The sequence below is a fragment of the Fundulus heteroclitus genome, chromosome 20 (genome assembly GCF_011125445.2).
Source record: "Fundulus heteroclitus isolate FHET01 chromosome 20, MU-UCD_Fhet_4.1, whole genome shotgun sequence".
Lineage (NCBI taxonomy): Eukaryota > Metazoa > Chordata > Actinopteri > Cyprinodontiformes > Fundulidae > Fundulus > Fundulus heteroclitus.
In genome coordinates this window covers 22,654,461-22,678,063 of record NC_046380.1, presented here as the reverse complement: position 1 = coordinate 22,678,063, position 23,603 = coordinate 22,654,461, and the positions used below count along the sequence as shown (strand labels likewise).

The 23,603-nt window shown below is 40.4% G+C and overlaps 1 protein-coding gene and 1 long non-coding RNA gene across 3 annotated transcripts in view; one reads left to right on the top strand and one right to left on the bottom strand.

Moving 5' to 3' along the window:
- Positions 1–19,483, top strand: part of LOC105927110 (amphoterin-induced protein 1) — a 55,920-nt gene extending 36,437 nt beyond the window's left edge. The window contains exons 1-2 of one of the 2 annotated variants that reach the window (XM_012863712.3): positions 15,885–16,228; positions 17,752–19,483. In XM_012863712.3, coding sequence (XP_012719166.2) covers positions 17,820–19,232 — 1,413 coding nt within the window. In that variant the 5' untranslated portion in view covers positions 15,885–16,228; positions 17,752–17,819 and the 3' untranslated portion in view covers positions 19,233–19,483. Of the gene's footprint in view, positions 1–15,884; positions 16,229–17,751 lie in introns of those variants that run through there. The other variant, XM_021317098.2, reaches the window with a different exon arrangement.
- Positions 5,653–9,726, bottom strand: LOC118567117. Its single transcript, XR_004933493.1, has 3 exons — positions 9,527–9,726; positions 8,906–8,954; positions 5,653–5,909 (listed from the first exon to the last, which is right to left on the bottom strand). It is a non-coding gene; the product is annotated as an uncharacterized LOC118567117 (long non-coding RNA).
- Positions 19,484–23,603: the final 4,120 nt, after the last annotated feature.

The window sequence follows — 23,603 nt, the reverse complement described above, 5'->3', positions numbered from 1 at the left end:
GATCCATGAGCAGCATCGCCAGCAGGGCTAGAGCCTGGGACAGAGCCCAGCCTTTAGGCAGCGGAGGGGAGGGCGGACACGTTGGAAGTGGGTGCGGAGGCGTGTGGGAGGAGTTCCATGTCGGCTCCATCGAAGGTAAGACGGGGTAGGTGGGCGGGGGTCGGGGGGTGGGGGTCGGTCACAGCCCATCACCCATCCTTCAAAGCCAGGGAGTGCGGTCGGGAAACAGGAGGTTGAAAAGTAGGCCGAATGTTCAGGTCCAACGACGATGCTGGATTGTCAGAAGGTTCAGAAAATCTTCTTTCCCACCTTCAGTCACATCCAGCGCTAGCATATCACTGGAGGAACAAAGGAGAACGAGTGAGTCTCGGTCTTAAAGTAGGAATTGTTTTATTTTTTTTTACATATTGAATCAATCAATTAGTGTCCAAAAATTAAAAGGGGAAAAATGCATAATAACTAGATATTATCTAAGAAAAAAAATCTAATAAATTAGACATACACACGGAGGCGAGGAGATGAACAAATCTGTTCTATCTGTGGAGAAAAACTGACAAATTAACAATAAAACGAATAAAGATGTTAAAATCCTAGAAACCTAAACTGCACATGCTAGACAAGTGAAAACGACTAAAACATTTGTAAATAAAAAAATACATAATGGCAGATACAATTGAATCAAATTGATGTAAATATACAACTGTTAAACGAATTTCAACAACCCAGGCTATTTTTTAACGTAAGCGTCTGCAACACTGAGCCTCACCCTCACCCGCACTGCAAAAACAGAACTAAAAATGAGTCAAATCTTCTTGAAATTAGTGTATTTGTCCTTGATTTGAGCAGGTAAATAAGATGCTCTGCCAATGGAATGAGCATTTTAACCCCTAAAATAAGATAATTACATATACTGCTCTCTAAATAAGATAATGGAGATGAGTTGTTCCTATTTCAAGTGCAAAAATCTTATTCCACTGGCAAATCATCTTACTTTACATGCTCAAATCAAGGACAAAGACACTAATTTTGAGAGAAAATTCTACTTATTTGTAGTTTTGTTTTTGCAGTGTGAGTATATTATCAGGAAAAAGGTTTTAAAATCATTATTTGCTCCTTAAATCTATAAAGCCTTGCAAATGTGTTTTCTCCTTAACCACTAAATGTTTTATTAGGATTTTATGTAATAGACCAACACAAAGTATGGCATAATTGTGAGGTGGTAGCAGAAAACACGTGATTCTCAACTTTTTTTCACAAATATTCTGAAAAGAATCAATTCTAGTTTACAGGTTTAAAACTTTTGGGGTATATCACGATCATTTTGCACACCGCGAGAGAGAGAGAGAAATGTTTGCGTATTCTTCTTTGCACAGCTCAGGATCAGTCAAATTGGATGGAGAGCATCTGTTGCACAAGCTTTTGCACGTCGGCCAAAATGTTTCGTTTGGTCTCACGTGATCAAAACTCTCATGTGCATGTCTTCTTCCATCAAAAGCATGTGGCAAAGTTTTATCACTTCAAGCACCTCAACGGCTGTGGATCTATCCAGGTCATCCAAAGTTACCACAGACTTTTATGCTACCCTCACCAAGCCTGCCAGCAGATTGCTTTGCATTCGTGTCAAACCTTTATGTTTTAGACTTAGATGAAGAAGTGAATACTTCTCGATGAGGTGTTCAAACCCTTAAACTTCCCCACAGCTACGTCCCTTACCCGTCTGCTGTGATCCTTGGCCTTCATGATGGAGTTTGTGCACTGAAGTTGTCTAACAAACCTCTGAGGCCTTCACAGAAGAGCTGGGTTTAAACTGAGATAAAATTGCATGCAGTCTATTTACCACCAATAGGGGCCTTCTGGAGGCTCTTGGTTGCACAGGATTTTATTTGGTTGCACCAGAGTAAAAGAATTTGGAAAAACCATGCATAATGATTTTCCTTCCATTTCGCAACGATGCTCTTCTTTGAGATGGCCTATTACATACAAGTGTAATATACACATATTATAAGATACATATATGATTGTCTGGGATTGACAAATGTAAAAAAAGTTCAAGGAACATGGATCCTTTGCAAGGCCCTATATGTGAAACGACTTTGAACCCCGTTGTAGCAACAAAGGCAGGAATAGCCCGACTCCAATAGGCTATATGTGCATTAGTGTTCGACATGTTGATGCTAATCCTCTTGAAAGCGATCCTAGGCACTGTGGAAAACTTTCGTGGAAAGAAGATGAGATAAATCCACAGTGGCTGAACGGCAGGAAGTGATGGGTGCAGTTTTCAAGCATACATCCTCTGAATGCACGAATGCAAGCTAATTCACCAAAACTAATCCTGCCACCGAACAGCCCTCCTTCCACCACGTCTACTCCTGCTCCCGTTGTATAACTTGACCTCGAACAATGAAATGCAGTCACCGATTTACAGAAGCCCAAGAACAGCGCCTAGCTCTAAACGGACGATGTTTCTCCTAGTGCATGTTCGTCAGAATAGGATGTCAGCCGCTGTGGACACTTAACGGGACTGAATTCAGTCTTAAGGGAGCTTGCACGGGGTCCTGTTTGCAACAGACCGCAAACCTGTTTTACATTGTGTCTGTCAACGGTGTGCTAAATTCAGGGGTTCTCTGTGTCCTGTCTGCGAGGACAGAAGCTACAGCAGATCTGAGTAAAGAAATCCAGCCCTAACCTGTGTTATAGCTCTGATTCACTGTCCTCCAGAGCATCGTCCTGAAGTATCACCACAACAGAGAGAGAGCTTACTCCCAGATCAGCTGAGCCCTCTTACCTGGACGTGGTCCGGTCTCACCACTCACTAATCACTAATGTTGAAAAATAAACATAACGAGGAAAGGCCCGGATTATTCAGATGTCTTTCACTATTTACATCACGGCTAATGAGATGTATCTGTTTTAGTTTAACGGGATGGAAAAGGGGGAAGCATGCAGGAGAATATGTGGAGAACCAGAGACAGTGATGGGGAAACAGAGTAGGGAAGAGAGCACTGTGTACCTGAAACCCGAATATTTCCCCGATGCAGCCGTCTGCTGCTGCTGCTGCGCTGCTGCTTCTGTCTTTGAAGATGGAAATGATTTTGCTCCCACTGCTGAGCTTCATACTGGAAATCAATCACTGTACCTTGTGAACGCCGCCGAGGCACTTCCCACGGTGCAAAGCAGCCTCTTTTCCCATTCCTTCATCTGCCTTGAACCTCCTGCTCCCTGGATGACTGCACGGGGGATTCTTCCTCTGAAAGGCAGCTGATGCAAATGCTGGTGGAGAAGACACCAGCTCACCCCCTCTCTCTCTCTCTCTCTCCCTCTCTCTGCTTTCCCCCACCGCTCCACACACAGTGACCGCAGAGATGGAGCAGGAGGCTGAGAGAAGCAGGACCAGAGATGCTGCCTCCACTGGGTCCTAGTGTCCTCGTGTTTTTGTTGACGTTTCAGATTAAAAATAGTAAGCAGATATGAAAGTAGCAGAAATATACCTTGATATATCCCCTCCGTGGTTGAAGGAGTGTTGGAAGGGTTACTATTATTTATTTTATTTCATAGTCATTTGTGTCATGATTTGTTTCTGAGGAGCCAGAGAAATGTTAGTCTTGAGACCAAATAGCAACAAAATCTAACATCCCTCCTCCCAAATTTAGACTTTTCCGATAAACTAATCTGAAATTATGTGTTTCAAAGAAAGAACAAAAGTTTCACTGTAAAATATAAGTCACTTACTCATAAAATTATAGTAACATCAAGATGTGCTAAACTAATCTTCCTAAACCAGTTTCTTAAACATCAGAGTCAGTTTGAAAGGTTAATTCTACATATTTCCAGGGGGAAATCTCTGTTATGTTAAAAAACACAAGAAGATTTCTCAACACTTCTCAGGATGAATTTATTTATTTAGAATAAGTAACCCCTGCGACACCATGAGGGATTAAGCGGGTCAGAAAATGGATGGATTGATGGATGGATAGATGGACGGATAGAAGTAAAAAGTAAACAAATACAGGAAATAGACTGAACAGAGATAACCACTTATTGAAAAAATAATAATTTCATTTATTATTAATTTATCTCTGTGTACGTTCTCCTATTAATTAACCAAAAAAGAGGAACAATGTCATTTCTAATCTTTTGGCACTGACACAATAACCTCAGAAATGAACAGTATGACACAAATAACACACTGGTTAAAAGTCTCAGGCAAACTGCTTGACCGTATCATCTGCTGACCTGTTTGCCCGGTAACCAAACTGTAAGGGGTCCAAGATGGGGCCTTATGATGCCCGTCAGATGCTTCAATATTAGACGCTGTAAGGTTTTCATGACCTCAGATGCCAAGGCTACAGGACTATAGTCAGTTAACCCCGTGACGGTCCGTTTCCTGGGTACTGGGATGATGGGGGAGCTTTTGAAACAAGAGGAACAAATCCAGAGACTTGCTGAAGAGCTGAGCGATGATGGGGGCTAGTTGGCCTGAAGCTTCTTGCGACAAGGGTACATAAAAAATCAAATGCAGTCTACCAGATAATAATCATAATCATGAAAGCTTGAAAAGTCCTTGCTTTGACTCGTTTAAGGTACACCTTTACACCTTTTGACTCTAGGGATCTTTCTGAATCTCTAAACTCAGCTCCAGGGAAAAAGGATGAGCCAATCAGAGCTCCACTTGGGGTACAATGAGAGCTACGTCTTGCTACAGATCTAATGAGAAATTGGTTCTAGTTTTCTTCAAGTCCTTCAGATTTCAGAGTCTACAGGGATTCTTTTAAATATTAACAATCTCTAACTGTAGCTATAACAACTATTTCATGACTGAGGCTGTTTCGCATTTAACCAATTCAACGAGGAAATTATTCCATTAAAAAAAGCAAAGGTTCACGCTGGACAGCTTAAGAATCAACACATAAACGTGTGACTAATCCTGAATTATTTCAAAGCTTTCTGTATATTTAAATTAGCATAATACGATATTTCATATAAAATTAGTGTAACGTGTTCATAGGCACTCAAAAAAAAAAAAAATCACAGTATAAGAACCATTCAACGCTAGTGCTTTGAGATCTTGGGATCCTACCTGCATAGATGGTGGTTGCTAGAAACAGATCTAAGGTCCTGAATTGTCCTTTGAAGTAATCTAGAGAAAGATAAACTGTGTAACTTATAGGTTTAACTTGAGGTTTTTGTGCACAGTAAGAATAGTTTTTTGTATTTTTTCTGATTTTATAAAAGTTTATCTTGTCCCCCCTGGTAGAGGAGCAGCACTTGTCTATCTACTGACGTCCAAACTAGAGTTCAGGGCTGCTCCCCGATCAGCGATGTCTGCCCACCTGACCTCGACTGCTTTTCCTCAGATACTCCTCACATCAGGACGAAGGTTTCAAGCACACCTTCTCCCTCATTTTCCGGCAGAAAGCTTTGTCTGTCATCATCTGCTGCTGCTTGTGTAGTTAAAGCTCCATGTTATATCAGGAGGATGAATATGAGCAGCAAAGATCAGTAGTGTCAGAGTTTGTAGCTGTTCCACTCCAACCTGTCTCCCGCTCATGGTGCCAATAGATCTATAACCTTTATTTTGTTTATTAAGAATGAGAATCCTAATAAATATAATTATCATTGATTATTTTATTATTTAATTTAATTTCCCTTTGGGATTAAAAAAACAAGTATTTTTAATTGAATTGAATAGAAATTTGACTTAAACGTTTAACATAGATAAATTAATGTATTTTAAATTGTTTAAAAATTGAAACTGAAGATTTAAAGGAATTAACAAGCTCACTTGTAAAAGTGCAAAGAATAATGTTAATTGTTTGATTGTTGTGTCCGTGAGACTGGCGACTTGTCCAGGGAGTACGCTGCCTCTCTTCCAATGGCAGCTGAAGACGGGCCCCAGCGCCCCCGCAGCCCTGCACAGATATGTGGGCAGAGACAATGTTTGGATGGATGATTGTTGTGTTAACTTAGTTACAATCTGTTGGCACCACTTTAGACTAGTGTTGCGCCAATGCCATTTTTTGGCCCCAATACCAATACCCGATACCTGGCTGTGCAGTATCAGCCAATACCGATTCCATACCGATACCATCTGTTTGAAATTGATGTGTGTGTGTATATATGAAGAACTGCATACTACTTGGATGTAAAATAATTGACATCATGGCTTTGTCTGCTACCTTTGTAAAGCAGGAAAAAACTAATACAAAGTGAATCCAGTAGAACTAGTGAGTGTTGGGAGAGAGAAGGCTGCATTTAAGTGACATACAAACATCAAAATGGTATCAGTGCCCTATCTGTTGGTACTCGCCAATACCGATACCACCATTTTAGTGCTGGATCAGGGCCCCTGCCGATACTGGTATCGGTATCGGTGCAACACTACTTTAGACTTTTACTTGTGTTTGAGCTCAGTTTGTTCACAAATACTGTACATCTCAGCAAATGATAACCAATTATGCGTGATGGCATTTAAGCTCAGCCAGTTAAACTTGGTCCCCTCTTTCAGACGCCACCAAAATTTATTTTGAACACTGTAAGCAATGTTCTTAACAGGCAAATGTGCCCTGAATAAAGGCCTTATGAAACGTTGGGCTAGTCCTGATTACAACCTCTGAGAGTCCTTGATATGTTTCAACACGATGCCTCCACATGACTCATTTGTGATTATAAAAATATGCATGGTACAATTTCGAGCATCTATTTTCTTAAAATCCACTTTTACAACTTTGTTACACATTAAATCAATAACACATTTGAACTTTCTATCAGTTAAAGGTTTGCAGAATTTGTGAAGCATTGATTAGAACAGACCTCAGCCTCCTCCTTGTTGCCACAGTGACCTTTTTAACATATGGTCAATCTCATTGCTCGGTTTGTAGAGAACAATAAAATCTGCCTTATTATGGATAAGACTACTCCAGAGAAGGAGTGGGCATGGAGCTCCTGAGTCCTGGGTGTTTCTGATTTGCATTTGCAAGGTCCCCCACAGAAATACGCACAACATTTGCATCTCTTGGAAACCACATCTTGCATCTATGTTTAAAAAAAAAATGTGTTTTAAGTGGCAGCACCTTTCATGCATTGATCTAATCTTTTCTTGTCAGAGACTGAATATGATGATATGAAGTTGTAAAGGGTATAACGTATATTTTCTGGGTGAAACAATTTGCACTTTGTGTTTAACGCACTGAGAAAGGTATGCGAGAAGATTAACTGGTTCAATATGCTGGTAAATTTAATGATTTTGCGATTTTGAGCATTCAGTGTCTTGCCTCCAGGAGAGAGCTGTCCGAAAATCTTCTGTATGGATAAACAGAAGTTAGTTGTGACTCGACAATATGCATAGAGGTGTTTAAAATTCTAATAGCATATTAAATATGAAAACAGTTTCAATGCATTTATAGAAAATCTTGCACAGCATCTTATTGTTTTTATTCAAAACAGAAAAGGATCAAATTATTTCTACTGGTTAAAAAATGTTGCAACATGTCGATTGTTATGTTATTAACATATTGTTTTTTTATTTTGATAATTACACTTCAGAAAATTTTACGACACCCTTCAGCAGCCTGTGTGTATTTGTAAGATATTTGAACACATATATTTGTCATTAAATCTAACCATATGAACAATTGCAGATACTGTAACTAGACAAGGACCTTTTCCAGTTTTTCTGTAAAATGTAACAAAATACTTAAAATTAGGACGTGTGCTACCACTTAACAGGGCTGAAATTACACACGAGCGTATCACATAAGATGGACATGGTGGGAACGTCACAGGTTAGTGTTTTGAAGGCGGTTTGTCCTGTTAAAACAGCAGATATTTAGTTTACTGGTGGGAGTGGACACTGTGGTGAGATCTAAATAGCTGTCTGAAGTCTTCAGAAAGAAGTAGCTTATGACTATGGGAATCTATTTAAAGGGGACATATCATGCTTTTTTAGTTCTTCTGTTCCAGATTGAAACCATTCAGTTTTGGTCTATATAAACTGGAACTACAATGCTTTGTTCTGAATTCCTCGTTAATTTACCCCCACCTTCTTCCTTATTACCCCATGTTCTGAGGTGCGTCTGAGAGCAACTTGTTTTGGTGCCGTCTCTTTAAATCTAAAGGAGTCACACCCCGCCCCCCCCCCCCCTTCAGGTTGCTGAGCATTTCACTCCATCCCGTTCAGCCATTTTTGTAGCATGCAGGGGGACGGTGTAATGAACCAAAGACACGTATCCACTTGTAGCTTCGGCCTCCTGCAGCTTGGACTATAAAAACGCTCCGCTTTCTGCACTCTGTTGTTGTTCCTGTGCCCGTGTTTTCCTTAATTCTGTAAACCTGGCCAGTAAAATTATTTCCATCAATACATGTTTGCTGAATTCCTGTTGCTGCTTCGGTCCTTCACCTCCGCAAACTATAACAGTATCTGATTTTGCCAGCAAGTTCTCGCTGAAAACAGGCTATAAGATGCTAAAAGGAGTCTCCAAAAACCCTAACATGACATAATTTCCAACCTAAAGCAGTCTCTTGCCTATATTGATGGGAAAGTGTGAGTCTGTACAACCAGGAAATGACTGCTGAAGTTTAACTTCCATTACAGGATCAAACCTGTTTTGGTCACTAATGCCCACTGTAAGGTTTTGGAGATTGAGCAGATGTCAACCTGTGGGAGCTCGGTATGACAACTACTCCTGGGGGATGGAGGACCCTAGACTGTACAACTTGTAGCTGCCAGACAAGTGGATCGGACAGATCCAACAAACATATAAATCTGTTTTTAAATGGACAGCACAGCTAGCATCATAGGAGTCAGATAATAAAAAAAGAGACGAGGCTGGTAGAAGCCCTCATGGATGAGTAAATGAGGATAAGAGTCAGACGTTGCTCACAGCAGCTTTTACGTTTCACGATTTACCTCGAAAACATCTGACACCGCCTGATGTTTGATGGATGTTGTCTTTTACCTGTAAAAAACAAAAACAAAGAGGACAACCATGTACGCTTGTCACATTACTGCCGGAGACTTGAAAACATTTTGCTTTGAATTTGTTGTTATAGACCAACACAGAGTACTTAATGTAATTTGATACAATGGGAGGAAAAAATTCAAGGGGAGCGAATACTTTTCCAAGCCACTGTCGCTCCCTCTGGTTCTATTGAGCAATTCATGTTTCACACGATGAACTGAAATTATGTTTTTATTTGCACAACCATAATGTTTAATAAAACAGTTATTATATTAGCGTGAAGAACAATCGTCTATGCAAAATCTAAATGTTATGTTTCCCATTTTCTGACAACTCTACACATTAAATGACAAAAAAATAAAAATGACTGCTAAAACTATTGTTTCTCTGAGCCTTTCAGTGCCACAATTAGAGCTGACCTCATATCACGAGGTATTCTCTGAACATTTGACACATTCAAGCAAAGCTCGCCTGCTTTTCCTGCAGATGGCTTAAACTATGAAACTTCACAATATAGGAAAACATGCTGCATCTTGGCTGGGTGGGTTAAAGAGGCAACGCTCACTTACTACTGTTGTCATGGTGAAGATGTATCAAGATGTCTCGTAACGGCAAGGAAAAATTAGAAACATGCACTTAAGCCTTGGAAACGCCAGGTTTGAGTGAGAGAGGAAAAAAAAACAACCACTGCAGCCATGCGGTGTAATTTTTGTGCATTGTGTGAGTCAAACTCTAAGCTAGCATCAGTATCCAGGTTCGCGTGTGTTGCATGTGTGCAAATGTGCGAGAGAGAGAGAGAGTGTGTGTGTGTGTGTGTGTGTGTCTGTGTATCAGGTGTTGACTCGCGACAAAAATAGCACAGTCTTGCTCGGCCGGCAGCACCAATCACTGCCACCACAAATACAATGGTTTCCATGGCACCCTTGAAAATAGACTCCAACGTTTGCACTCAGAAATAGCAAAAGGACGCTGCAAAAACCCCAGAGAGCCCCCACTGCCAATAATAACTACCCACAGATATGGACACGCAAAAACAACAGCAGCACTCAGAAATTAAGTCATGCCATTACATCTACCAAAACATAATTACGGCCTCCTACACAAACAATCAGCTCCAATTCAAACGCACTTACAGTATGGGGTGTGCTAAACATTAGGGCAAACATTAAACCGGCTCTGTGTTTAATAACATAAAAGCAAAAGGCGCAGAGAGGTTGCTCAGTCAAGCTGCTCAGCCGCCAACACCGGCGGAGGGGGAGAATATTTACGAATGCCTGAGAGGAATCTTTCACGTCTCATTATCAGACGGCTTCTAAAAGTAAGAAAAATGTGTTAGAGTGATGGTACAGGTGATAAAGTGGTGAATGTTGCCTTGGAGACTCTTAGAGAGAAAGGGCTTTATCGCAGCAGAAAGTCAAATAAATTAGGATATGGTGCTTTTTTTTCCCCCTTCTAAACACCCTGGAAACAGCTTGAAAAAAAAAGATAAACAGCAACAAGTGTTCCAGGTAAATGAGTCACTCCCTGCCATCTTAGTGAACTTTCCCAATTCATGTCACATCGCTCTGGTTAATATTGCTGTGATCCATTATTTTGTCCTGTTTTTTTTTTGTTTTTTTTGTCTTTGAAAGCTAAACCTGACATTTGGCCCCTATGAGTCATTCAGTTTTCATTGTATTTGAGCACATTACTAATTGGTAACATGGAGTGCCTTATGTGTACTTTGTCAAATCTAAAGTTTTACTTACCCAGACATGCCTCTGTTTTTTTTTTTTTTTTTTGTTCACATAGAAAGTGCTCCTGGCTCAGTGCTTCTATATTCGGTGGTGTCTCTTTGTGTGTGTCTTGTTTCTCTCTTCCATTGTAGCACTCCCAGGTCGGTCTTCTGTGTTTGGCCGAGGCAATTTATTCTTTTAATTTTGTGTACTTTTTTTTTGTGTTCCCCCTCATACACAGTAGCACTGGCCTGGTGTTTGTTTGGCTGTTTCTATCCCCTAAACAAATTAATTTATGGCTATCGGCTGCCCTGTAATATTTATGCTTTTTCATATGGAAAGTACTGCAGGCTCAGGGTTTCAATGTTTAGCTCAATTTCTTCACTAAATTATACCATTATTATCATTTGGTAACATTAAGGCTTAGTTGGAATAGTTGTTTTTCTTTCCAATAGAAATTTGTTCTTTTTATAGTGGTGCTTCTTTGTTTTGCTGAGCGACTTTACAACATGAAGCCATTATTATGTTTTTCTTTAAATAACTTTGTCTGCTAATCGTTCCCAAACAAAGTAGTCTTGTGCCAGTGCTTCTGACTAAAGTCGCGTGAGAGGAATTTGGACCAAATTGTATTTAATTTTATTTGGACCTGAATTGGAGCCGCTTTGTGATTTGACAGGGAATTGAGATGAATTATATATACTGCTGTTTTAAATGTAGGGTAAATATCTATTTATTGTAAAACCCCATTAGTATTGGAGATCTAACAGTGGTCAGTCATAAAATACAAACTTAGGTGAGTACAGAGCAATTTTACTTACACATTTACACTGCAAAAATAGAACTAAAAATAAGAAAAATATTCTTGAAATGAGAGTATTTTTCCTTGATTTGAGCATGTAAATAAGATTATTTGCCAATGGAATAAGATTTTTGCACTTAAAATTGGGACAATTCATCTCTGTCATCTTATTTCAAGTGCTGTATATCTAATTATCTTATATTAGGGGTAAAAATACTCATTCCATTGGCAGATAATCTTATTTACCTGCTCAAATTAAGTGCAAATACATTCATTTCAAGAAAATTCTACTTATTTTTAGTTCTCTTTTTGCAGTGTAAGAACTGGTGAACAACTTGATCCATCTGTGTCTTCCTTTGAAGACGTAAAATTTCTGAAGATTAACAAAAGGCGAAATATAGCCAGAGCACTGAGGGCCAATCACAGGGAGTGTTGGCCTTGTGGTTAGAGCAGTGTACTTATTCTCTGAGAAGGTTACAAGTACCCGGTTCGATTCCCACCGCCTGCACTCTGGGTCCCTGTGCAAGACCCTTAACCCCAGATTGCTCCCCAGGTGCTGCACAGTGGCAGCCCACTGCTCCCCAAGGGGATGGGTTAAGATGCAGAAGTGAATTTCCCCATTGTGAAATCAATAAAGTTCAATTATCATTATTATTATTAGCTATCTGCCTTGGCAGGAAACCATTACTAGGTAAAATAACCTTCACCTACAAACATGATGCTATTGCAAATCCATAATCGGATCATTTTATTTAGTAAGAATGCATCCAATTAATATTTTTAACATTGCAAATAATATTTCCCTGCACTTATGTCATTAAAGTACTAAGTTTTACTTTTGTGTGAATGCTTTGCATGTGATGCAACATGATTTTCTTTTATTTTCTTCCTATTTTTTTTTATTTGGTCTTATAATAGTCTGCGTTGAATCACAAAGCAAAAGGCAGCCAGAGTCTAGTCCATGGATCAGGCACTTGAACGTACAGGTTATGCCAGATGGTGGCAGTGTGTCCACTTTATTGCACAATCTGCTGCAACTGCTGTCCAATTGAATAAAAGTGACAAGAGTTTGTAGTAATCAGTTTGGTGAGCTGCTCTGATAAATCATCATCATGTTACTCAGACATGGATTAAAAAGTAAAATCCGGCGGGTTTTTGAATCGGCTATTTCTCTTGAGCAGGAGATAATTCAGATTATTTTATTAAACTGAATGGGTGTCTTTTTTCATTGTTCAAAATATATTCTGTCATTCTTAGAATATAAAACCACTTAACTTTGTGCACGTGTATTTCAAACACAGATAATGTCTGTTTTCATCATTAACTTTTTTTAAGTGCCTTGGGACAGTATTTGCTGTAAATCAGCCCTACACAAACAAACAGAATTGAATTTAAATGAAATCATTGACAACAATTTTGAGAGATCTCGCTCTCATGATCTGATTCTTCCCAACTTAGTGCTGATCAAAGCACATCAGCTCAGTGAAAAGGCTGCTGTGACAGCTGCTGAGCTAAAAATCACAACTCCCAGGAGACAATACCGCATTGTGATCGTGACTGCGTTATGGCAAAACATTGCTCTCATTCAAACGAGTCAGACGCTGCAGGAACAATTATGATCCGGCTGGTTTAAAGACACCATAACTGTCTTTCATTTTTGTTTTTTTTCACAGGTTATGACGAGCAGCATATGACATTGTTTGCTGACAACAAACTCCAGCGTCAGTGTCTCCAGAGTTTAAAAACAAACGACTGAAGCCTAAAAACGTCTGTACTAATCTTTGATTTGTTTAGCATAATTTCTGCTCGATACAACAGAATATCATTATAAAGCTAATTTATTTGAAGTAAATGAATATATGCCGGAGCAAATACTCAGTTATCCGGGTCAATGCAACAGCAAATAGGCTTAAATCGGAAGCAACCTGACTAATAATCAGAATAAATGTTGTTGTTTTTCAGTAATTCAACCAGAAATATGATTATATGGTGTTTGCCTACAGGTATAAAAATCCAAATTCCAGTTTAAAAGTAGATCAAACATTCATTCAACACCAATAAAAGAGTAATTTTAATAAATAAATTGTAGCTTATGAAAAGCATGTCCATGTATACAGTCTCAAGTAATTGCACTTAATTAAAAAGTCCCAAATCAAGTCCCGACTCAAGAGGTGCAGGTTCCACGTCCAGTTCACAGTAACGATTTTTCCAAATCCTAAACTTTGAGTTTCAACTCTTCATTTGATGAATTTAATTACTAATTTTGTAATTAATAACTTAAAAAAAGTTAACAAATGCTTCTTAAAAGCTTTATCATTCTACCAAGGCAACCAGGAAGTGGCCTTGGACTCCACAGCAACTATTAACCAAGTCCGACAGCAGAACATTTTAGGTTTCTGTTTGTTTTTACTGTGCCAAATCTTTTGTCATTGTTGAGGTTGTGAAAAACTTTTTTTAAAGTCTATGTGGGGACTTATCTAGTTGTGATGTTTCAATTAACAGCTGTTTCAATATCTACTTTTTTTTTCTTTTTTCTTTTTATATGACCTATATGGTCATATCGTGTGACTGCACAGTGGCGCATTTGTAAGCAATGTTGTCTTACCACAAAAAATACCCGATTTGGTTAATTGTTCTCTCCAAATTGGCTTTAGGCATGTGGATATGTGTGCACATGGTTGTTTGTCCTGTGTGTCTCTGTGTTGCCTCTTGCTCATGGCTCATAATTGACCTTCAGTTTCCCTGCTCAGCACTCTCCTCTCCCAGCTGGTCCATATTCCCTTGATCTTGGGTCACTTGGGTCCAATCTCATTCTCCGCTCCTCCCTCACTGTATCACTGGTTGTTATTGTTCATAACTGGTTCTTCCCGTTACACTACCTGAGCTTCTTGTCCTGCTCTTCCTGTGATTACCTTGTACGTTCTCCATATTACTTTATTATTAAAGTGTAACTCGCCCTGATGTAAAAGCATAACCCCACCCCAGACAAATTTTGAAAAATGCCACCTAAGTCGGCCGTCCCAAAACACCCTGAGGGGCGGGGCTAAGTGTGGGGATGAGCTGTGTGGGGTTAAACGACGCTGTGGTCAGGATGAGGGAAAGTGACATGTTGAAACATGAAGTGTGACCAAGGCGACATCTGGTGGTTTTCCACCAGATGTCCTCCTTTTGAGGAGGAGGAATTTTTTACCCCCTCGTCACCGGAGGTTGAGGGGAGGCTTTGTGGAGCCCAGCAGACCTTGGCATTATCAGTTTGAGCTGTTGGCTCAAGGTGCTGAATCAGCAATGCCCGAAGCCGGCGCTGCCAAGACAGCGGAGGACAGGATGAGTGCACTTTCTTAGTGGTAAAGGGATGTTAGCATTATCATTTCTAACATGGGCTACGGTTCAAAGCAGTAACAAATCCTAAGCACTATCAATCAACGCTCCTGATTCCAACTCCTGAGTCTGACTCGTGTGTCTGACGAAGATATTTTTAAACCGAACATGGAGCTATGATGACGAAAGCATGCAGATTCAAATGCAACAGTCACCTTAAGAGGGCAGCACTAGACGGTGTTAACATCAATTTTGCAGAATAAACAAGTTCACATGAAAATGTACAAAATTGTACAGTAACATTGAAGTAGCACCTTTAGACCAGTTTATGGTTTATCTGCAACAAAAGTTGATTTTGGGGGAGAGTTACACTTTAAACAACTTTGCTTTTGCCAAGTCAGTCTGTGTACTTGAGTCTTTTACAACCCCCAAAAATGACACTCCTGTATCGTCATTTAATTCATATCAATTATATGTTCAGTCTATAAAAATTGTGCATCATGCATGTCCCTGTAGACAGAGACACATACTGCATTCCCTGCCTTTTCTTTCTTAAAATAAGCCAATTTCTAACTTAATATTCTGTAGAAATCAATCAACAGCTGGAGCGGCACTTGACTCGTTTTTTGTGAAGCTCACTGGCAAATTTCCCCGCGTCTTTCCTTCGGTTCCCATGAACATTGTTCATTTATTTCTTTTAATTTGAATAGCTGATCATATTTTCGACTCTGCATTGGCCTGTGTCACATTCAATCACATTTATGAAGCCCGTAATGTTCTAATGCTGGAATCTCGTCAGACTCTGCATGCTCATCACGTCTTGTTTTAATGACTGCCGCAGGTTGTGCACAGCGTCTTTGTCCTGACCTTCTGCACTGTTACGAGAGGGTCCAAGGCAAAGAAATATTGAAGAAAAATCAAGTGTTCATTTAACGTGCAAGAGAATTCAACTGTCTGACCAGTCTTTAAGAAAGAAACATAAGTTTCGCATCATTTAAGTTCATGTAATAAATACTTTTCTGATTCACTTGTACGCGGAAAAATGCTGTAATATATTAAAGCTGGCAGGTCATGGTTGTGCATATAAGTACATTTTCTCATACAGATATTGGTATAATTTTTTTATATATACCTTAGTCCTTTCTTCAACGCTGTAGTCTGATAGTGTGTAATTTTAATCTTTAAGTAATGTGACTGAGACATTAGAGCGGAGCAGAGGAGAGAGGAAAGCCAGCCCCTCCCCTGCTGTTAACGCCCCTTGGATCAGATAGCAGCCAGTTGCATTTCCCCCCCTCGGAGGTCTGGTCTGCTCCGTAAACTCAGCTGCTCTGTGTGCTGCCGAACTGGCAGATGGGACTGCTGATCACTGCCGCTCACTGCTGGAGAGGAAGAAGATGAGACCGTCCTGCAGCGCAGACTCCTGATAACAGCGACTCAAGGTAAAGGAGAGGCAGCCGGGACCCTGCCTGATGGGACAAATGTTTATTACTCTGCAGAGGAAATCAATGATGGGATGGTGGCCAGGGACTGAGTACAACCTGCATATTTCAATCCTTTTTATTTGTTTGACATGATGACAAAGCTGTAATTTTAAACCTTTCTAATGTATTAATGATTTGATTTCTGCAGACTACACACAACTTTTCTCTCTCTCTCTCTTTTTTTTGGTGCTGTCTCTCTACCACTGCACCAGGCCTGCAGAGCAGTTTTGCGTTCAGCTTCAAAATAACTCACTTAGCTGACATCACTTCCTTTGTTTTGGTAAAATCTTCAATAAAAAAAAAAGCTTAAACCATTAATTATTGTTTTAATTTAATTTATTGATTTTCATATTTACATAAACAAACAGTGGCTCAGACAACTAAACACTTTCCCTGTTAGATAAAAAAAAAAAGGAAGGGAGACAAAGGAAGAAATAATAAACCGAGGCAAACGCTTGGCTAGTACGTCAGTCTACTCTAACCTAATCAAGAAGCGCTACAAAATGATCCAAGCACTTACAAAAGCTCTCATTGAACGAGTGCTTAAGGCTCTGAGTTTCTCCATTTGTATTAATGACATAATGTCTGTGATCCACATCAGAAAGGAGGGGCCAGCAGAGGATTTCCATTCCTTTAAAAATCATTTTTCTAACAGCAACCAGCAATAGTACAGTGCCTAAAGTATTTTTAACTACTAAACTTTTCAGATTTCTGGCGCGTTATACAGCCACAAACTTAAATCTATGTTATTTGGATTTTATTTTACGAACAGAAAGTGTTTGAAAAATCACAGCTTTTTAAACTTTCTTTTTTTTAACCAACGATAATCTGAAAAGTGTGGCACGGGCTTTGTAGAACCACCGCTTGCTGGAATTCTGACAGCAAATCTGTAGGGGTATAAAATGCGCCTATTCTTCTGTAAAATAGTCCCCACTCAGCCAGACCGGTTACAGAACCTCTATTTTCACATATTCCCTCAGTTTCTTAGCCGTATACTAGGTCTGGACTTTGACTGGTTCATTCTAACAATCTAAGCTTTTAATCTAAGCTGTTACACTGCAGCTCTTGCTGTATGTTTAAGGTCATTGTCCTATCTAGTGGCCTTTATTGATGTGGGTTATGTGGGCAGTTGCCCAGGGCAGCATTAAAAATGAGGGCGAACAAACAATAATCAGGCAAAGTGTGATTTTTTACCAACTAGGAGTTTTTTTTCTATTGCTTTAATGTATTTGCAGGCAATGGGAAGTTGTACCACTTGTGTTGACTAGGAGTCCTGTGTTTACTGCTCATCGTAGGGAGTCTGCACTTCTGCTTTCTTGTTTCTCTCTAGAATCTATAGGTAAAGACGCAGGAGGAGGAGCAAATTATAAAAATGTCTTAAAAAAAATCATCACTCTCCATCAATTTCCTTCTATTTTAGAGTTAATCCCAACTTTAAGTAAGCGACTTCATTGTAATGTGTGTTTATTTTGTGTCTTCAGCGCATCCAGAATCCACTCTGGACCCTGTCACACTATATTCAGGATCTTGCAGAAAACAAAATCGAAACATGTTGGGGGCCTCAAGAGGATCCTTCATCCTATTTCTTCATCTGGTTTTACTATTTCCTGAGGTTAGAGTTAACAAGCTGCGGAAAGGAAAGCTCCTGGACTACCAAACGTTGTGTGTGTGTGCCGGTAACATCATCAGCTGCTCTAAAGTGAATCTGACCGACGTTACCGTCGATCTTCCTGAATACACAGCTGTTCTGGATCTCAGCTTTAACTCCATCAAAGAACTCCGTGCCGCATGGACCATAAAGGATCTCAAAAGTCTGGAGAAGATGCTGCTGAACAACAACGGCCTCACCTTCCTCTCCTCTGAGGCGTTTGTGCATGTGCCACAGCTTCGTTACCTGGACCTGTCCTATAATGGCCTTAAGCTCCTGGATGAGTTCATTTTTGAGCCGCTAGAACACCTGGAGGTGCTTCTGCTGTTCAAGAACCGCATATCTCAAATCGATCGCACTGCCTTCTCCACCATGGGCGCCCTGCAGAAGCTCTACCTGAGCCACAATCAGATCTCGCGCTTGCCCTTGGAGGTGCTGAAGGAGCGAAGCAAGCAGGATTCTTTCAAACTGCTGGATGTTTCCTCAAACAAAATCAAAGTCTTGCCAGTGCAGGAGCTCCAGGCCATGCGTGCCTGGATCAAGAACAGCGTCTACTTCCACAACAACCCTCTGACGTGCAGCTGCGAGCTGTATAACCTGGTTGCCATCTGGCACCTCAGAGGGCTGGGGTCTGCCTCCAACTTTGCAGGCAACCACACGTGTGGTGGATCGGGTAAGCAAAATGTAAAAATACTGGATCTGAACTGCACTGAGGTCAACGTTCTGAAGAAAGAGGCCTACCTGGAGCAGACCCTGCTTCTAGACTGCGACACCCGACAGAAGTACATGAGTAAGAGTTGGGTACTGCCAGGAAACATCACAGAATTTCCGACAAACCGCTCCGACGTTAAGGATGGTGGTAATTACCTCAGCGTCGGGCCCCTGAAGGTGGAGGACTCCGGCGTTTACACCTGCCATGCTACCAATGGCTCCTTCAGTGACACGCTGCACATCAATCTGGTCGTGTACAACTACACAAAGCGGGGCGGACTGGATGATTTAAAAACAGCATACACCACCCTGGGAGCATGCGTGATTAGCGTAGTTTTGATCCTTGCCTACCTCTACGTCACGCCTCGTTGCTGCGCTTATTGCTCCAGCGGGACCATGGAGAAGGACGAGCCCGGGGAGAGCCTCCACTCCTCGACCGTGAGCCTCCCCGTGTCTCACGGAGACCGAGGAGCGGAGGCCGGGCCCTTCGTCTTCAGACACGGGGCCTCGCAGGACAGCAAGGATCTGCAGGAGCTGAACGGGAGACTAAATCCAATAGGGGAGGAAGACGAGGAGTGGCCAAAGGAGAGCAGGAAGAGCTAAAGGTCTGAGGCTCTGCCCAGCGCAGGGAGCAACGATACACCAATGGTGACAAAAAACAATCTAGATCAATGATCAATGTGTTGCTGTGTATTACTGTAACTGAATGTGTGAATAAGATTTCTTTAAAAGTCAACTTTGGGTTAGCGGCTCGGTTTTCAGTGATACACTGCTCTCCACATCCAGCGTCCCTGCTGGTAAAGATGTGCAAAAATCCCTTAGAATAACTACAATCATTTCTCATAATATTGCAAGACAGCCAATTTCACTTTGTAAAGTGCCTTGAGATGACATGTTTCATGAATTGGCGCTAAATAAAATTTAATTGAATTGAATTGAATTGAAACAATACCACACTTTTTTTTTAATTCAAATTTTGATTTGAGAACATTGCAATGATGGGAAACAAATCCCATGACAACAAATAGTTGTTCCTTAAGAACATCACCAATACTATACTCATAGGCCTTCATAACACATCCTATAAAATAAATGTAAATGAAGCATTTTTTAAGCATTTCTTTACTTTTCAAGTTTATCTAGGGCCGTTTGATTACTAATCCATGACTTCCTGTTTCCCTGGGACATTTGATGGAGCACAGAGGACACTTTCTTGAAGTCCCTCATCAAAATGGGAAAAACAAGAAAACATGCAATTCAAACAGGGCAGAGGTGCCTTTATAAGACAGAAAATGACTGCATTTTTACTATATTTACAGCTAGAAAAGTAATGATAATGAGTAAGCATTTTAAAACCAGTACAGCAAGGAGGACGGTGAATGAGGGGCGAACTCATCCAAAGGTAGTGAATTATAGCAAAAGGTGGCATCATTTCTCCACAACAACCATTAGATGTTGTCTACAAGCTGACCTGTATGAGTTTTCCTCTATCCTACCCTCACAAAATGTAAAAGTGTGAAGTTTGATCGATATCAGCGAGACCTAAACTGGGAGCTTGTGCTGTGCTCAGATGAGACAACGGTGGAGATTTGACAGCAAACATGGCAGGTGGGGCTGGCATGAACTGAAAGATGAAAATGTGGACCTTGTGTCCAGGATGTGTGTTGCTGTGGGCCTACTGTTCATCAATAGGCCCTGGGAATCTTGGCAATGCGCTGTGGACTCATCATCACCCTGAAATACCAGGAGATGTCCAAAGTCATATCTGGTGTCCTATGCCAGAAAATTAAAATTTGCTCATCACTGGGTCTTTCAGGGAGATAATGACGCTGAAGATGTGGCCAAATCAACCCGGAAACCATTCACCCGACATTAAAATCAACCTTTTCCACGCTTCTTCCAGTAGCCAGAAACTAAATCCCACAGAAAACCCTGTCTGATGAGCGGTAGAGAAGACAGCATTAGAGAGGAGCCAGGACTCGGTCAATGAATCCTCCCTCCTTACAACCTTGTAAAATGTTACATGAGATATTTCAGTGCTGTTCTATTGGCAAAGGGGGTTTGAAAAAAAGCATTTAAGGCAGCAGGGGAGCAAATGCGTTGAAGCCGATTCTAAGGCTAATTACACATCTTCGTGGAGGACATGGCTTTGATTGAATTGTATTACTAATAAATGCTTAAAAGCTCATGAAATCCAAGTCTATCTCCTGTGCACTTAAGAAAATGAGTGTTACTGTTTGCATTTATAATTGAGGTTCTTGGAAACGCTTATGGAACCACAAACCACTGACAGACAAACCACATAACAGTAAATGGCAGGAAATATTTGGGAGTCATAGCTCTAAATGTCCAGAATAGAAAGGAGAGATCTCCTGCTGTGCTGTTCACAGGGCTAAGCCTAAGATGCTCGCATTGTGCAAAACATGCAAAGCTCAAATATTATTGTTGTAAGGGGTTCAGTTTTGATGCATTTATTTTTGCCTTTACATTAAGTATGCAGTACTACTGTTATGCAATTTAAATAACTTGACTAATGTTATACTATATTGAAGCGAGATTAAATCTCAAGTATAAATGTGCCTTTTTGCTCTAACAGTCGACTTTGCCTTTGTGAAACACTGATTTAGCGATTTTTTTTGAAGGTTTCAGTGCACTGACTTGTACAACCGAACCATTATAACCATTGTGCTTTTCATTTTCTATTAAAGACTATAATAATTCATCAAGGTTGATGACCTGTCTCATTTACAGCAAAAAGAGAAGATTAAGTAAAAGGGAACACAGCGTTACGAACATATTCACCCAAATAGAAAGTACTTTTCTCACAGAATCTACTGAGCGTCAGCTTTAGTCTTTATTTCACATGTTCTTCAAAACTGACTTTTCTGAGCGACCGCCAGAGAGGCTAAAAAACAGTGACCATCGCGCATCTGCGCTTACTGACCCTGACATATAATCAATAGTTAATTTTAAATGTATTTAAAACATGCCAGGCAAGGAGAGCATAAATCCGAGAACCAGCCAAGAAGCCTATGGTTACTTTGGGGGAGCTGTAGAGATCCACAGCTCGTGTTTGAGCATCTGTTGACGGGATGACTGTGTGGTCTACACTCCATAAATCTGGTCTTTCTAAAAGGGTGAAAAGAAGAAATCCTTTCTTGAAAGAAAGCCATAAGAAGTCCTGTTTTCTGTTTGCCACAAGCCACGCAAGTGAGATCAGTGCACGTATGTTGGTGTGAACTACAACACACCATGTGGTGGAGAGCAAACAACGCAAGTCACCATGAACCCTCCATCCAAACCGCAAAGCATGGTGGTGGCAGCGGCATGATGTGGGAATGCTTTTATTCGGCACGGACAGGGAAGCTGGTCAGAGTAGATGTGAAGCGGAGCTGAATAAGAAATGCACTCCACACTTTCCAGATACCACATCACCTGACACATATACCAATAAAATGCCTCAAAGCTTCTGGATGTTGGCAAAACATTAAAGCGTTTAATAAACCTGAGCAGATTTTTGTCATGTGAAGTGTGTTGGTTAATAAAAGGTTACATTTACGTCCATTAATCAGGGAAATGAGAGGAGTTTAATCACAGCATAGTTTCTTTCCATCAAAGCGCAGTCATGTTTTGTTCAGTGGGATTTTCAGATTGGACAACACAAATGTACCTCTAACCCTCCAGAGCAACTCGTTGCCCAGGGAAAACAACTGAAAGTGAGTTCCATTTACTGAATGCTGTCGGCCATTAGTGCCCCGCCCTGAGCAAAACCATCCAATCCAGCCAGCCAGAAGCCTCATAAACACCGTCAGAAATAGCAGCTAGCAGAGCCGGCAACACACACACACACACACACACACACACACACACACACACACACACACACAAACACACACACACACACACACACACACACACACACACACAAACACAGCTAAGTGCACAAGCTGCTTTTATTTAAAAGATGCCTGGATTTGAGCTTTATTTAGTTACCTTGTCAACAGTCGGCCAAAATAGATACTGAAAAGAATATTACTGCTTAAAAGAATGATTGATTGATAGAATGATTGATTGTTGTAAATCAGTAGAACTTTTCAATAATGTTTTCGCTGCTCACAATCTTTAACTATGGAACAAATTTACAACAAAGTAAACCAATAACGAGATATATTTTTACACGCTACTGATTGTGATGTTTTTAGTAATAATCTTTATGATATTTACATCATATTTACACAACTTTTGCATCCACTTATGGAATTTAAGCACCAAAAAAAATTTTTTGGCTTTTTAAACATCTTGTTTTGATCTCAGGAAGTTTTTAACGACTAATAAATTTCAATCTACACAGATCGACCGCAGCAATCAGACCATCTGCTTTGAATTGTCCTTATTTCCAGCTTAAACGACCCTGATCCATTGGAGCGTATACTTCCCTCGACCCCTGAAGGTCTGCTGCAGTCTGTGGCACCAGGCCATAAGCTGCAGATCCTTTGAGCCCTGAGACTCGCTGTGTGGTGCTTTCACATGTTGCTCCTGTCTGCCCAGCCAATAACACAGATGCTGGAGTGGAGGGAAGCCTGATGAATTTAGTGCCTGAATCAAAACATTGAACTTGTTGTTTTCCTTCAGTTCCTCCTTTAATCATTTATCCAGCGTTCCTGGGTGTTGCAGTATGCTGAAATTAGCTAGCGCTGGCAGCCCTTCTATGAAGAAGAGCTGAAATGTGCTCAACAATAGCCTGGGCCAGCAGGGGTCCAGCTGGAGTGCATGAAGGTGGTAAAGATTTATATAAATTAAAAAACTTGACATTTTTAACTTTCAATTTCCTTCAAGGTTTAAAATATTTACAAATTATTATTATTATATTTTATTAAAGAACTGGCTAATGTACTCGTTGTAATCATACAGCCAAAAACGTTATAATTTGATAACTATGTTGACAGTAATAATTTAACGGAGCTAATTTATTTA